The sequence below is a fragment of the Pseudorca crassidens genome, chromosome X (assembly GCF_039906515.1).
Source record: "Pseudorca crassidens isolate mPseCra1 chromosome X, mPseCra1.hap1, whole genome shotgun sequence".
NCBI classification, from domain to species: Eukaryota; Metazoa; Chordata; class Mammalia; order Artiodactyla; family Delphinidae; genus Pseudorca; species Pseudorca crassidens.
In genome coordinates, this window is record NC_090317.1 from 41,078,357 (window position 1) to 41,091,802 (window position 13,446).

At 34.7% G+C, this 13,446-nt stretch overlaps 1 protein-coding gene across 1 annotated transcript in view; it reads right to left on the reverse strand.

Moving 5' to 3' along the window:
• The window catches only part of IL1RAPL2 (interleukin 1 receptor accessory protein like 2), a 533,285-nt gene that overhangs the window by 41,208 nt on the left and 478,631 nt on the right, over window positions 1-13,446 (reverse strand). The window contains exon 5 of the mRNA XM_067724491.1: window positions 2,094-2,223. Within this exon, the coding sequence (XP_067580592.1) occupies window positions 2,094-2,223 (130 nt within the window). The remainder of the gene's footprint in view (window positions 1-2,093; window positions 2,224-13,446) is intronic.

Below are 13,446 nucleotides of genomic sequence, written 5' to 3' on the forward strand. Positions count from 1 at the left end.
GAGTATCTTTTTATGTCAGACAATCAGAAGTATTTTTTAAAAAATAGCTTTATTGAGATATCATTTACATACCATAAAATTCATCCATTTAAAATGCACAATTCACTGTTTTTTAATATATTCACAAGTATGTGCAACCATCAGCACAGTCAATTTTGTAACATTTTCATCACCTCCAAAAGAAGCCTTAGACTCAAAGGGCATAGAGATTCCTCTTGGGGTGATGAAAAATTTCTAGAACTAGATAGTGGTGGTGGTTGCACAACATTGTGAATGTATTAAATGTTACTGAATTGTACACTTTAAAATAATGCATTTTAGATTACAATATTGTAACCAGCACACCAAAACCCACTCCATAAAACTTACCCATATACTCTAGGTACTTACCCTTATTGCTCCATTCTCCCAGCTCTAAGCAAATACTAGTATACTTTTGTCTCTATAGATTGGCCTATTCTAGGCATTTCATATAAATGAAATCATATAATATGTGGTCTTTTGTCACTGACTTCTTTCACTGAGAATGTTTTCAAGGTTCATCCATGTTGTAGTGTGTATCACTATCTCATTTATTCCTTTATATGGCTAAACACTATTCCACTGTATGAATACATCACATTTTATTTATCCATGCATCAGTTAATGGTCATTTAGGCTGTTTCCACCTATTGTCTATTATGAATAATGCTACTGTGAACATTTATATACAAGTTTTTGTGTGGATATATGTTTTGATTTCTCTTGGTTATATACCTAGGAAGGGAATTGCTGATAACTCTTTGTTTAACCATTTGAGGAATTGCAGAAAGTGGCTGCACCATTTTACACTCCCACCAGAAGTGTATGAGGGTTCCAATTTCTCTGCATCCTCGTCAGCACTTGTTGTAATCTGACATTTTGATTATAGCCATCCTAGTGAGTATGAAGTATTGGCCAAAAAGTTTGTTGGGGTTTTCCATGCCATCTTACAGAAAATCCCGAACGAACTTTTTGGCCGACCCAATATTATCACATGGTTTTGATTTATCTTTCCCCGATGACTAATGGTGTCAGGTACATTTTCATGTACTTTTCTTCCTAGAAATATGCTCATATAGAGAATATTTTGCATAAACTCTCAGGGGGTTCATAGACCCTCAAAGATATGTACCCCTAGGGGGGAGTTATTACATGGACACATGAAGAAAAACTGTCATGGTAGTTATTATAAATTATACCTAATCATAGTAAATAATATAATGTGTACATTTTTCTTTTAAACTGCTCTATATTTAATAAGAAAAATAAAGAACACATTTTAACATTAGTTGCACTGAAATACTGGTTTGATTTCTATTTCATGATTCTTAATAGCGGTGGAGGGGGAAGGGTCCCAATTCCTATTGGAGTGAGAAAAGTACATTATATATCACCATTTCTGAAATCAAAGGGTAACCCCATAGACTGAGGTAGAAAAAATTACCTATCTCTTATTTGTACAATGTGGTCATATACATAGGATTAGAAAACCAATAGAATAGATATCTATATACCAGGGAGGTATCTGTGTAACAGGAGAGTGAAAAGAGGTCTAGGGAGGTACTAACCTGAAAGTCACTTTCAGGATGAGCAGTGGGTACTGGGAAAAAGAAACACTATTCAACAAGAGTCAACAGTTATTTTGGCGAGTACTGGCTTACTACTGCCACCACAGCTTTATACTTATGACATATGAAAGTTGTCTGTTCCCAGGGAGTAAATGAGCATTTGCCCTGTGGTCTGAAGAGTCACCTACAAAGTTTGGATCTTTGCTGGGACTAGAGAAACAGTGGCCTAAGCTTTGAAACCTTAAAGGAATTTGCTTAGGCAGCTTTGAGGGAATCATTATACCCCATGGTATACTCTTAGAACCTGAGAAAACTTCCTTATATTGGAAGCTTATACATTAGCATTTCTTAAGACAGTCAGCCTCATTCTCTCCACCAGATCAGCTTTTAGAAAATGGAATGATTTGGAGTTGCAATTAAAATCTCAGGCAGAAGCTCTTCTAGGATGTTCCATTGCTTAACTGCAAACACAGCAAAGAAAAGTAAGCAATTCAAGTTCTGTACCTTATTTCACCTTCTCTAATGTGACCTGCCAGTTCCTCAATAAACTTCTCCCCTTTCATCCAGTAGATCATTGGTCCGGACTCTCCACTGAATCCAAAGAATGCTTTGCAAGGGATGTTCAGAGGCTTACCTGAGAATGACAGAGAAAAAAATGAGCAAATGGCTCTGGTTATCATTGGAAGACAGAAAAGGACCATTTAACATCCAAAGGAAAACTCAGAAGTGACCCATTTATAACTCTTCTTCCAATCACCTTATCACTGCAAATGAGAACATTTTAAAATAGTTACAAGGGCCTCTGGGAAATTTTAAAATTCAATATATTATCAAAAATGAGAAAGTAAAGAAAGTTACTAAGTTTTTAGAACTGCTTATTTTTACTGCCTCCCTCCTAGGAACTAATATGAAAGAATCATATGGAAGGAACCCTCTTTTATTTTCCTTTTTTGAGCATATTAATAACTGCTTACTTGGACTTACCTTTGAAGTTAACATTAATCAAAGTATAAGTTAATTTTTGATTTGTGAGAAAATATATAATAGACTATCCACTATTACTAAGATTGCATAGAGAAATTTTGTTAATTCTGATTATTGTATATTCTGAGAAAAATTGGATAATTAAAATCAAATAAGAATTTTATAATTATAAGAATATCTATAGAAAGTACATGCAGTGAAAACTCAGTCTAACCATATCTTCGATATTCCTTGTGTCACCTACAGAACTTAAATAATTCTAGGCAATACTGCAGTTTTTTACTATGCATCTTGCTGATTATAGCTAAAAACTTTGTTTTAATTATGAATTTATCATCAAATATATAAGCAATTTTTTTTTGCTGGCGTTGATTTTATTTTCTTCTTACAAAGTACATCAGTAAGGGAAGAATGGTATAGAGAGTACAATCTTGACATTTCTGACAAAGGAATCCCCTAATTCATAAATCATAATATAACATATCATTTTCTCTATAACATGTAATTTTTGCCCTGGTTGGAGCACTAGATAAAGCAATTTCAAAAATATTTTTTTCCTTGTATAGTACATGGTGAAATTGTTCCCATTATAACTCTGAGCTGTGTAAAATTTCTCCTTTCTATTCTTAAATTGATCCAAAACTTCCATGTTCTAAGAACCATTACTTTTTGGGAACCTTTCTATTTAATCACCATAACTAGCAGATGGCTTGCTTTGAGGACCATTTTCACCAAGAAACAATTTTAATTGGAGTTAGGGTCTACATTGAGACTGTGGAAATTAAGAAAACCTCATAGACATATGGATGCTGGGTGATAGGCTGGGCTTAACCACAGTAAGTGCTACCAAATATTGGTCTTTTTATAGTGTAAATTTCTCTCTCAGCAAATGACTTGTCATGGACCTTTGGGATCATTCAATTACTCTCAAAAGCTTTGATATCAACAGTCTTTCATATATGTCATGCTAATCTGAAACAAGGTTATTCATTGTTTCTTTGAACATGTGTTTTGTGATACAAACTTGTCTAAAAAATGGAAGACAGCCTTGTATAGCTAAGAGATGTGGGTCCTTGTTTTGGATCTATCATTAAAAAGTAGACTCTCTGGCCCTGGGTACATTACCTAACCTTTTACAAACTGATTTCTCATATATGTAATACGGATGGTAATAATACTTTGGATGCTCAGATAAGACAATATCTACAAAAGTGCTTGGTGAACGTGCAAGTCCCATCCAAATTTAGCATGGTTGTGTTTTCCTTCCAAGGCTTGGTCTTTCAAAAAGTCAAGTTTGAGGCATAATTCTATATATGTAATGAGATAGATAACTGTTCATTTTGATCCTGCCAATCTCATGTCCTTTTTTTACTTATGAGTGCCTATGGGGTAATATCCTTTTCTTATCAATGCTCTATAAATATTTCCCAGATTCTAGAGTAGGTGTGATTCATCCAAGCAGGCCCTGTGTTCTCTAAACCCGAACACAGGATCTTTTTATGCCTTACTGCTCTTCATTCCCATGAAACTAAAGGTATTACAGAATGTCAACCTAGATGGCAAAAGATCCAGAGACTGTGATAAACATTATTATAAGGATCCCAGTTGCTAAAACTACCAGTATATACATTTATACAAATAAATTCTGGTTGTCATTCCTTTGGGCTATGTTGAAAGAATATATCAAATAAAATACCTTTTAGTGATTCCTAGCATGTGGGTACTCAGGCCTGGTTTGATTTTAATGGAAAAAGACGATTATAGCGATGTGCAAAAAGGTGCCTCCCTGAGGTGGTCTATCAAAAATGACAGCATCTGCCCTTTCCTTGGCACTACACAATGGGTACTGACTATTGCAGCGATTTCTCCTGGGAATGTTTTTACTCTCCTATCAGACAGGTTTTGCTAAATAAATACAAGAGACATATTTCAGCAGTCTAGTTTCTACAAATGCTGAACAAATATCCTGAAGCCTTTGTCAACGGCTAAAACAGGAAGATGGTTCAATCATCATACGCAGTACTCTGAGGAGAGTCCCAAAATGATCAGCTCTTGCGCCAGATAGTAAGAATCAATGTGTGCCACGTTGTGAATACCTCTTCTTTCAAAAGGCCTGGGAGGGATCTCAGCACTGATTGAGCAAATAACCTGAAACAGTCTCTCCAGGTTTTTCTAAAATCTGGCTTACATGCATGTGCAAACTCATATCTACCATTTGTATCTGTTTGCTATTGTATTGTTTTGCCTCCAGATGTTTTCAAAGTCATTCCTATGGTACTGTATATCCTACTAGTAGAGATGACCAACTCATATTTGTATCTAAAAAGGATTGTACAGTAGGTTAAAGACTATCAAAATAAAAATAACTTTGCGAGCTTCTCAGTGTTTTGTGCTATTTACAAGGTAACAGCTTTAGACATAACTCCCTTTTAGGTTCAGTCTGTATTACTAGCAATTTCTCTATCACTTTATTAAGTCTAGACCAGTCAATAAAACATATGTTCATACAAAGACTTATATATGAATGTTCATACCAGCTTTATTTGTAATACCCCAAAACTGGAAATAGTCCAAATGTTCATCAACAGGTGAAGGAATACTCTGGTACATCCATACAAAAAATATTCATCAGGTATGAAAAGGATGAAGTACTGATACATACCACAACATATGATTTTTGAGATTTAAAGCAATTATACTAAGTTAAAGAGGTCAAACAAAAGAGTACATGCTTTATGACTCAATTTATATAAAATTCTAGGAAGTTAAAATTAATCTATAGTTTCTTAAAAAGTTGAACATCTGCCATGTGATTCAACCATTCCATATGAAAGCCTATGTCTATATAAAGACTTGTACACAAATATTCATATCAGCTTTATTTTTTCAATTGAGGTATAATTGACATATAATATATTAGTTTTAGGTATATAATACAATGATTTGATATTATATATTGCAAAATGATCACCAAAATAAGTCTAGTTAACATGTCACCACACATAGTCATGAATTTATTTTTTCTTGTGATGAAGGCTTTTACGATCTACTCTCTTAGCAACTTTCAAAATGCAATACAGTACTAACTATAGTCACCATGTTGTACATTATATCACCATGACTTATTTACTTTATAACTGGAAGTTTGTACCTATTGACCTCTCATTTTGCCCACCCACCACAAACCCCACCTCTGGCAACCACCAATCTATTTTTATCTATGAGTTTGTTTTATGTTTACTTATTTGTTTGTTTTAGATTCCACATATAATTGAGGTCATACAGTATTTGTCTTTGTATGACTTATTTCACTTAGCATAATGCCCTCAACATCCATCCATGTTGTTTCAAATAGTGAGATTTCATTCTTTTTCATGGGTGAATGATATTTCATTACACACACACACACACACACACACACACACACACCACCTTTTCTTTATCCATTCACCCATTGATGGACACTTAGGTTGTTTCCATATCTTGGCTATTGTAAGTAATGCTCCAATGAATATGGGGGTGCAGATACCTTTTTGAGCTAGTGTGTTCATTTTCTTTGGATAAATACTCAGAGCGGAATTACTGAATCATATGGTAGTTCTATTTTTAACTTTGAGAAAACTCCATACTGTTTTCCATATAGTGGCTACACTAATTTATATTCCTACCAACAGTGCACAAGGTTTCCCTTTTTTCCACATCCTCACCGACACTTGTTATTTGTTGTCTTTTTGATAATAGCCATTCTAACAGGTGTGAGGTGATCTCATTGTGGTTTGATTTGCATTTCTCTGATGATTATTTCATGTACCTGTTAGCAATCTGTTGATTATCATTTCATGTACCTGTTGGCCATCTGCATGTCTTCTTTGGAAATATGTTTGTTCAGATCTGCCCATTTCTAAATCAAGTTTTTTTTTTTTTTTGGTTTGGTTTGCTATTGAGTTATATGTGTTCTTTATATATTTTGGATATTTACCACCTATCATATATATGATTTGCAAATATTTTCTCTTATTCAGTCAGTTGCCTTTTCATTGTTGATGGTTTCCTTTACTGTGCAAAAGCTTTTTTGTTTGATGTAATCCCATTTGTTTATTTTTGTTTTTGTTGCTTTTGGTTTGGAGTCAGATTTTAAAAATCATCTCCAAACTAACTGATATCAAGGAGTTTACTGCCTATGTTTTGTTCTAGGAGTTTTATAGGTTCAGGTGTTTCATTCTACTCTTTAATCCATTTTGAGTTAATTTTTGTATATGGTATAGGATATTCATCCAGTTTCATTCTTTTGCATGTGGCTGTCTAGTTTTCCCAATAACATTTATTGAAGATACTGGCCTTTCCTCATTGTATATTTTTGACTCCTGTGTCATAAATTAATTGACCATATATGTGTGGGTGTATTTCTGGGCTCTATATTCTGTTCCATTGATCTATGTGTCTGTTTTTATGCCAGTACCATACTGTTTTGATTACTGTAGCTTTGTAATACAGTTTGAAATCAGGGAGTATGATGCCTCCATATTTGTTCTTCTTTCTAAAAATGTTTTGGCTATCTATGTCTTTTATTGTCCCATACAAATTTTAGGATTGTTTATTCTATTTATGTGAAAAAATGCCATTGCCATTTTGATAGGGATTGTATTGAATCTGTAGATTGCTTTGGGTAGTATAGACATTTTAACAGTATTGTTCCTTCCAATCCATGAGCATAGGATACCTTTCCATTTATTTTTGTCTTCTTCCATTTCTTTCATGATGTCTTATAGTGTTCAGTGTATAGGTCTTTCACTTCTTTGGTTAAATTTATTCCTAGGAATTTTATTCTCTTGATGCTGTTGTAAATGGAGTTTTATTCTTAATTTCTCTTAATGATAGTTTGTTATTAGTGTATAGAAATGTGACAGACTTTGGTATATTGATTTCATATCCTGCAACTTTACTAAATTCATTTATTAGTCTTAACAGTTTTTTTGTGGAGTCTTTATGGTTTTCTATACATAATATCATGTCATCTGCAAATAGTAACAGTTTTAATTATTCCTATTCACTTTGGATGATTTTATTTATTTTTCTTACCTAATTGCTCTGGTTAGGACTTCCAATACTCTGTTGAATTAAAAATGGTGAAAGTAGACATTCTTGTCTTGTTCTTAATCTTAGAAGAAAAGCTTTTAGCTCTTCACCATTGAGTATGATGTTAGCTGTGGGCCTGTCATATATGGCCTTTATTATGTTGAGGGATGTTCCCTGTATAACCACTGTGTTGAGAATTTCTATCATACTTGGAAGTTGAATTTTATCAAATGCTTTTCCTGCGTCTATTGAGATGATCATATCATTTTTAACCTTTATTTTTTTGAATTTTATTTATATTTTTTATACAGAAGGTTCTTATTAGTTATCTATTTTATATATATTAGTGTATACATGTCAATCCCAATCTCCCAATTCATCCCCCCACCCACCACCACTTCCCCCCTTAGTGTCCATACGTTTGTTTTCTACATCTGTGTCTCTATTTTTGCTCTGCAAACCAGTTCATCTGTGCCATTTTTCTAGGTTCCACATATATGCCTTTACTTTTTAATGTGATGTATCCCATTGATTTGCAGTTGTTTAGCCATTCTTGCATGCCTGGAATGAATACCACTTGATTATGGGGTACAATCCTTTTCATAAATTGTTGAATTTTGTTTGATAATGTTTTGTTGAGGATTTTTGCATCTATTTTCATTTGGGATATTGGCCTGTAATTTTATTTTCTTGTGGTGTCCTAGTCTGGTTTTGGTTTCATGGTAACACTAGCCTTGTAAAATGAAGCTGGAAGTGTTCCCTCCTCTACAGGTTTTTGGAAGAGTTTGAGAATAATTGGTATTAATCCTTTCATGTTGGGTAGAATCCATCAGTGAAGACATCCGATTCTGGACTTCTGTTTCTTGGGAAGTTTTTGACTACTGATTCAACCTCCTTACTAGTAATCAGTCTGTTCAGATTTTCTTTCTTCAGGATTCAGTCTTAGAATGTTGTCTATTTCTAGGAATTTACCCATTTCTTCTAGGTTATCCAGTTTGTTGGCATATGATTTTCATAGTAGCCTCTTAAGATCCTTTTATCTGTGGTATCATTTCTAATGTTTCTTCTTTCATTTGTTATGTTATTTTTGTGAGCCCTCTCTTTTTCTTGGTGAGTATAGCTAAAGGTTTGTCAATTTTGTTTACCTTTTCAGAGAACCAACACTTAGTTTCACTAATCTTTTCTATTGTCTTTTTAGTCTTTATTTCATTTATTTCCACTCTGATCTTTGATATTTCCTTCCTTCTACTAACTTTGGGCTTCATTTGTTTTTCTTTCTCTAATTCCTTGAAGTATAGTTAGGTTACTTACTTAAGATTTTTTGTTTGTTTGTTTCTTGAGGTAAGCATTTATTGCTATGAACTTCCCTCTTAGAACTGCTTTTCCTGCATCCCACGAATTCTGGTATGTTGTATTTCCATTTTCATTTGCTGAACAGTATTTTATAATTTCTCTTTTGACTTCTTTGTTGATCCATTTGTTGTTTAGCAGCATGTTTAATATTCATATATTTGTGTATTTTGCAGTTTTCTTCTTTTAATTAATTTCTAGATTCATTTGATTGTTGTTGAAATGATGCTTGATATGATTATTTTTGTAAGTTTTAAAACGCTGTGTTTATTTTTTTAACATCTTTATTGGAGTATAATTGCTTTACAATGTTGTGTTCATTTCTGCTGCATAACAGTGAATCAGCTATACATACACACACACACACACACACACACACACACACATATATATATGTACATATATCCCCATATACCCTCCCTCTTGTGTATCCCTCCCACACTCTCTATCTCACCACTCTAGGTGGTCACAAAGCACCGAGCTGATGATCTCCCTGTGCTAAGGGTAAGCTTGATATGATTTTTTTTTTAACTTAAATCTGAACTTTTTCTCTTCCAATCCTTTTTTTTTTTTAACATCTTTATTGGGGTATAATTGCTTTACAATGGTGTGTTAGTTTCTGCTTTATAACAAAGTGAATCAGTCATACATAAACATATGTTCCCATATTTCTTCCCTGTTGCGTCTCCCTCCCTCCCACCCTCCCCATCCCACCCCTCCAGGCTGTCACAAAGCACCGAGCCAATATCCCTGTGCCATGCGGCTGCTTCCCACTAGCTATCTACCTTACTGCGTTTGTTAGTGTGTATATGCCCATGACTCTCTCTCGCCCTGTCACAGCTCACCCTTCCCCCTCCCCATAACCTCAAGTCCGTTCTCTAAGAGGTCTGCGTCTTTATTCCTGCTTTACCCCTAGGTTCTTCATGACATTTTTTTCTTAAATTCCATATATATGTGTTAGCATACGGTATTTGTCTTTTTCTTTCTGACTTACTTCACTCTGTATGACAGACTCTAGGTCTATCCACCTCATTACAAATAGCTCAATTTCGTTTCTTTTTATGGCTGAGTAATATTCCATTGTATATATGTGCCACGTCTTCTTTATCCATTCATCCGATGACGGGCACTTAGGTTGTTTCCATCTCCGGGCTATTGTAAATAGAGCTGCAATGAACATTTTGGTACATGACTCTTTTTGAATTTTGGTTTTCTCAGGGTATATGCCCAGTAGTGGGATTGCTGGGTCATATGGTAGTTCTATTTGTAGTTTTTTAAGGAACCTCCATACTGTTCTCCATAGTGGCTGAACCAATTCACATTCCCACCAGCAGTGCAAGAGTGTTCCCTTTTCTCCACACCCTCTCCAGCATTTATTGTTTCTAGATTTTTTGATGATGGCCATTCTGACTGGTGTGAGATGATATCTCATTATAGTTTTGATTTGCATTTCTCTAATGATTAATGATGTTGAGCATTCTTTCATGTGTTTGTTGGCAGTCTGTATATCTTCTTTGGAGAAATGTCTATTTAGGTCTTCTGCCCATTTTTGGATTGGGTTGTTTGTTTTCTTGTTATTGAGCTGCATGAGCTGCTTGTAAATTTTGGAGATTAATCCTTTGTCGGTTGCTTCATTTGCAAATATTTTCTCCCATTCTGAGGGTTGTCTTTTGGTCTTGTTTATGGTTTCCTTTGCTGTGCAAAAGCTTTGAAGTTTCATTAGGTCCCATTTGTTTATTTTTGTTTTTATTTCCATTACTCTAGGAGGTGGGTCAGAAAGGATCTTGCTTTGATTTATGTCATAGAGTGTTCTGCCTATGTTTTCCTCTAAGAGTTTGATAGTTTCTGGCCTTACATTTAGTTCTTTAATCCATTTTGAGCTTATTTTTGTGTATGGTGTTAGGGAGTGATCTAATCTCATACTTTTACATGTACCTGTCCAGTTTTCCCAGCACCACTTATTGAAGAGGCTGTCCTTTCTCCATTGTACATTACTGCCAGCTTTATCAAAGATAAGGTGTCCATATGTGCATGGGTTTATCTCTGGGCTTTCTATCCTGTTCCATTGATCTATCTTTCTGTTTTTGTGCCAGTACCATACCGTCTTGATAACTGTAGCTTTGTAGTATAGTCTGAAGTCAGGGTGCCTGATTCCTCCAGTTCCTTCTTTCGTTCTCAAGATTGCTTTGGCTATTCGGGGTCTTTTGTGTTTCCATACAAATTGTGAAATTTTTTGTTCTAGTTCTGTGAAAAATGCCAGTGGTAGTTTGATAGGGATTGCATTGAATCTATAGATTGCTTTGAGTAGTAGAGTCATTTTCACAATGTTGATTCTTCCAATCCAAGAACATGTTATATCTCTCCATCTATTTATATCATCTTTAATTTCTTTCATCAGTGTCTTATAATTTTCTGCATACAGGTCTTTTGTCTCCTTAGGTAGGTTTATTCCTAGATATTTTATTCTTTTTGTTGCAATGGTAAATGGGAGTGTTTTCTTGATTTCACTTTCAGATTTTTCATCATTAGTATATAGGAATGCCAGAGATTTCTGTGCATTAATTTTGTATCCTGCCACTTTACCAAATTCATTGATTAGCTCTAGTAGTTTTCTGGTAGCATCTTTAGGGTTCTCTATGTATAGGATCATGTCATCTGCAAACAGTGACAGCTTTACTTCTTGTTTTCCGATTTGGATTCCTTTTATTTCCTTTTCTTCTCTGATTGCTGTGGCTAAAACTTCCAAAACAATGTTGAATAAGAGTGGTGAGAGTGGGCAACCTTGTCTTGTTCCTGATCTTAGTGGAAATGCTTTCAGTTTTTCACCATTGAGGATGATGTTTGCTGTGGGCTTGTCATATATGGCCTTTATTATGTTGAGGAAAGTTCCCTCTATGCCTACTTTCTGCAGGGTTTTTATCATAAATGGGTGTTGAATTTTGTCAAAAGCTTTCTCTGCATCTATTGAGATGATCATATGGTTTTTCTCCTTCAATTTGTTAATATGGTTTATCACGTTGATAGATTTGCGTATATTGAAGAATCCTTGCATTCCTGGAATAAACCCCACTTGATCATGGTGTATGATCCTTTTAATGTGCTGTTGGATTCTGTTTGCTAGTATTTTGTTGAGGATTTTTGCATCTATGTTCATCAGTGATATTGGCCTGTAGTTTTCTTTCTTTGTGACATCCTTGTCTGGTTTTGGTATCAAGGTGATGGTGGCCTCGTAGAAGGAGTTAGGGAGTGGTCCTCCCTCTGCTATATTTTGGAAGAGTTTGAGAAGGATAGGTGTTAGCTCTTCTCTAAATGTTTGATAGAATTCGCCTGTGAAGCCATCTGGTCCTGGGCTTTTCTTTGTTGGAAGATTTTTAATCACAGTTTCAATTTCAGTGCTTGTGATTGGTCTGTTCATATTTTCTATTTCTTCCTGATTCAGTCTTGGCAGGTTGTGCATTTCTAAGAATTTGTCCATTTCTTCCAGATTGTCCATTTTATTGGCATAGAGTTGCTTGTAGTAATCTCTCATGATCTCTTTTATCTCTGCAGTGTCAGTTGTTACCTCTCCTTTTGCATTTCTAATTCTATTGATTTGAGTCTTCTCCCTTTTTTTCTTGATGAGTCTGGCTAGTGGTTTATCTATTTTGTTTATCTTCTCAAAGAACCAGCTTTTAGTTTTATTGATCTTTGCTATTGTTTCCTTCATTTCTTTTTCATTTATTTCTGATCTGATTTTTATGATTTCTTTCCTTCTGCTAGCTTTGGGGTTTTTTTGTTCTTCTTTCTCTAATTTCTTGAGGTGCAAGGTTAGGTTGTTTATTCGAGATGTTTCCTGCTTCTTAAGGTGGGCTTGTATTGCTATAAACTTCCCCCTTAGAACTGCTTTTGCTGCATCCCACAGGTTTTGGGTCGTTGTGTCTCCATTGTCATTTGTTTCTAGGTATTTTTTGATTTCCTCTTTGATTTCTTCAGTGATCTCTTCATTATTAAGTAGTGTATTGTTTAGCCTCCATGTGTTTGTATTTTTTACAGATCTTTTCCTGTAATTGATATCTAGTCTCATGGCGTTGTGGTCAGAAAAGATACTTGATACAATTTCAATTTTCTTAAATTTACCAAAGCTTGATTTGTGACCTAAGATATGATCTATCCTGGAGAATGTTCCATGAGCACTTGAGAAAAATGTGTATTCTGTTGTTTTTGGATGGAGTGTCCTATAAATATCAATTAAGTCCATCTTGTTTAATGTATCATTTAAAGCTTGTGTTTCCTTATTTATTTTCATTTTGGATGATCTGTCCATGGGTGAAAGTGGGGTGTTTAAGTCCCCTACTATGAATGTGTTACTGTCGATTTCCCCTTTTATGGCTGTTAGTATTTGCCTTATGTATTGAGGTGCTCCTATGTTGGGTGCATAAATATTTACAATTGTTATATCTTCTTCTTG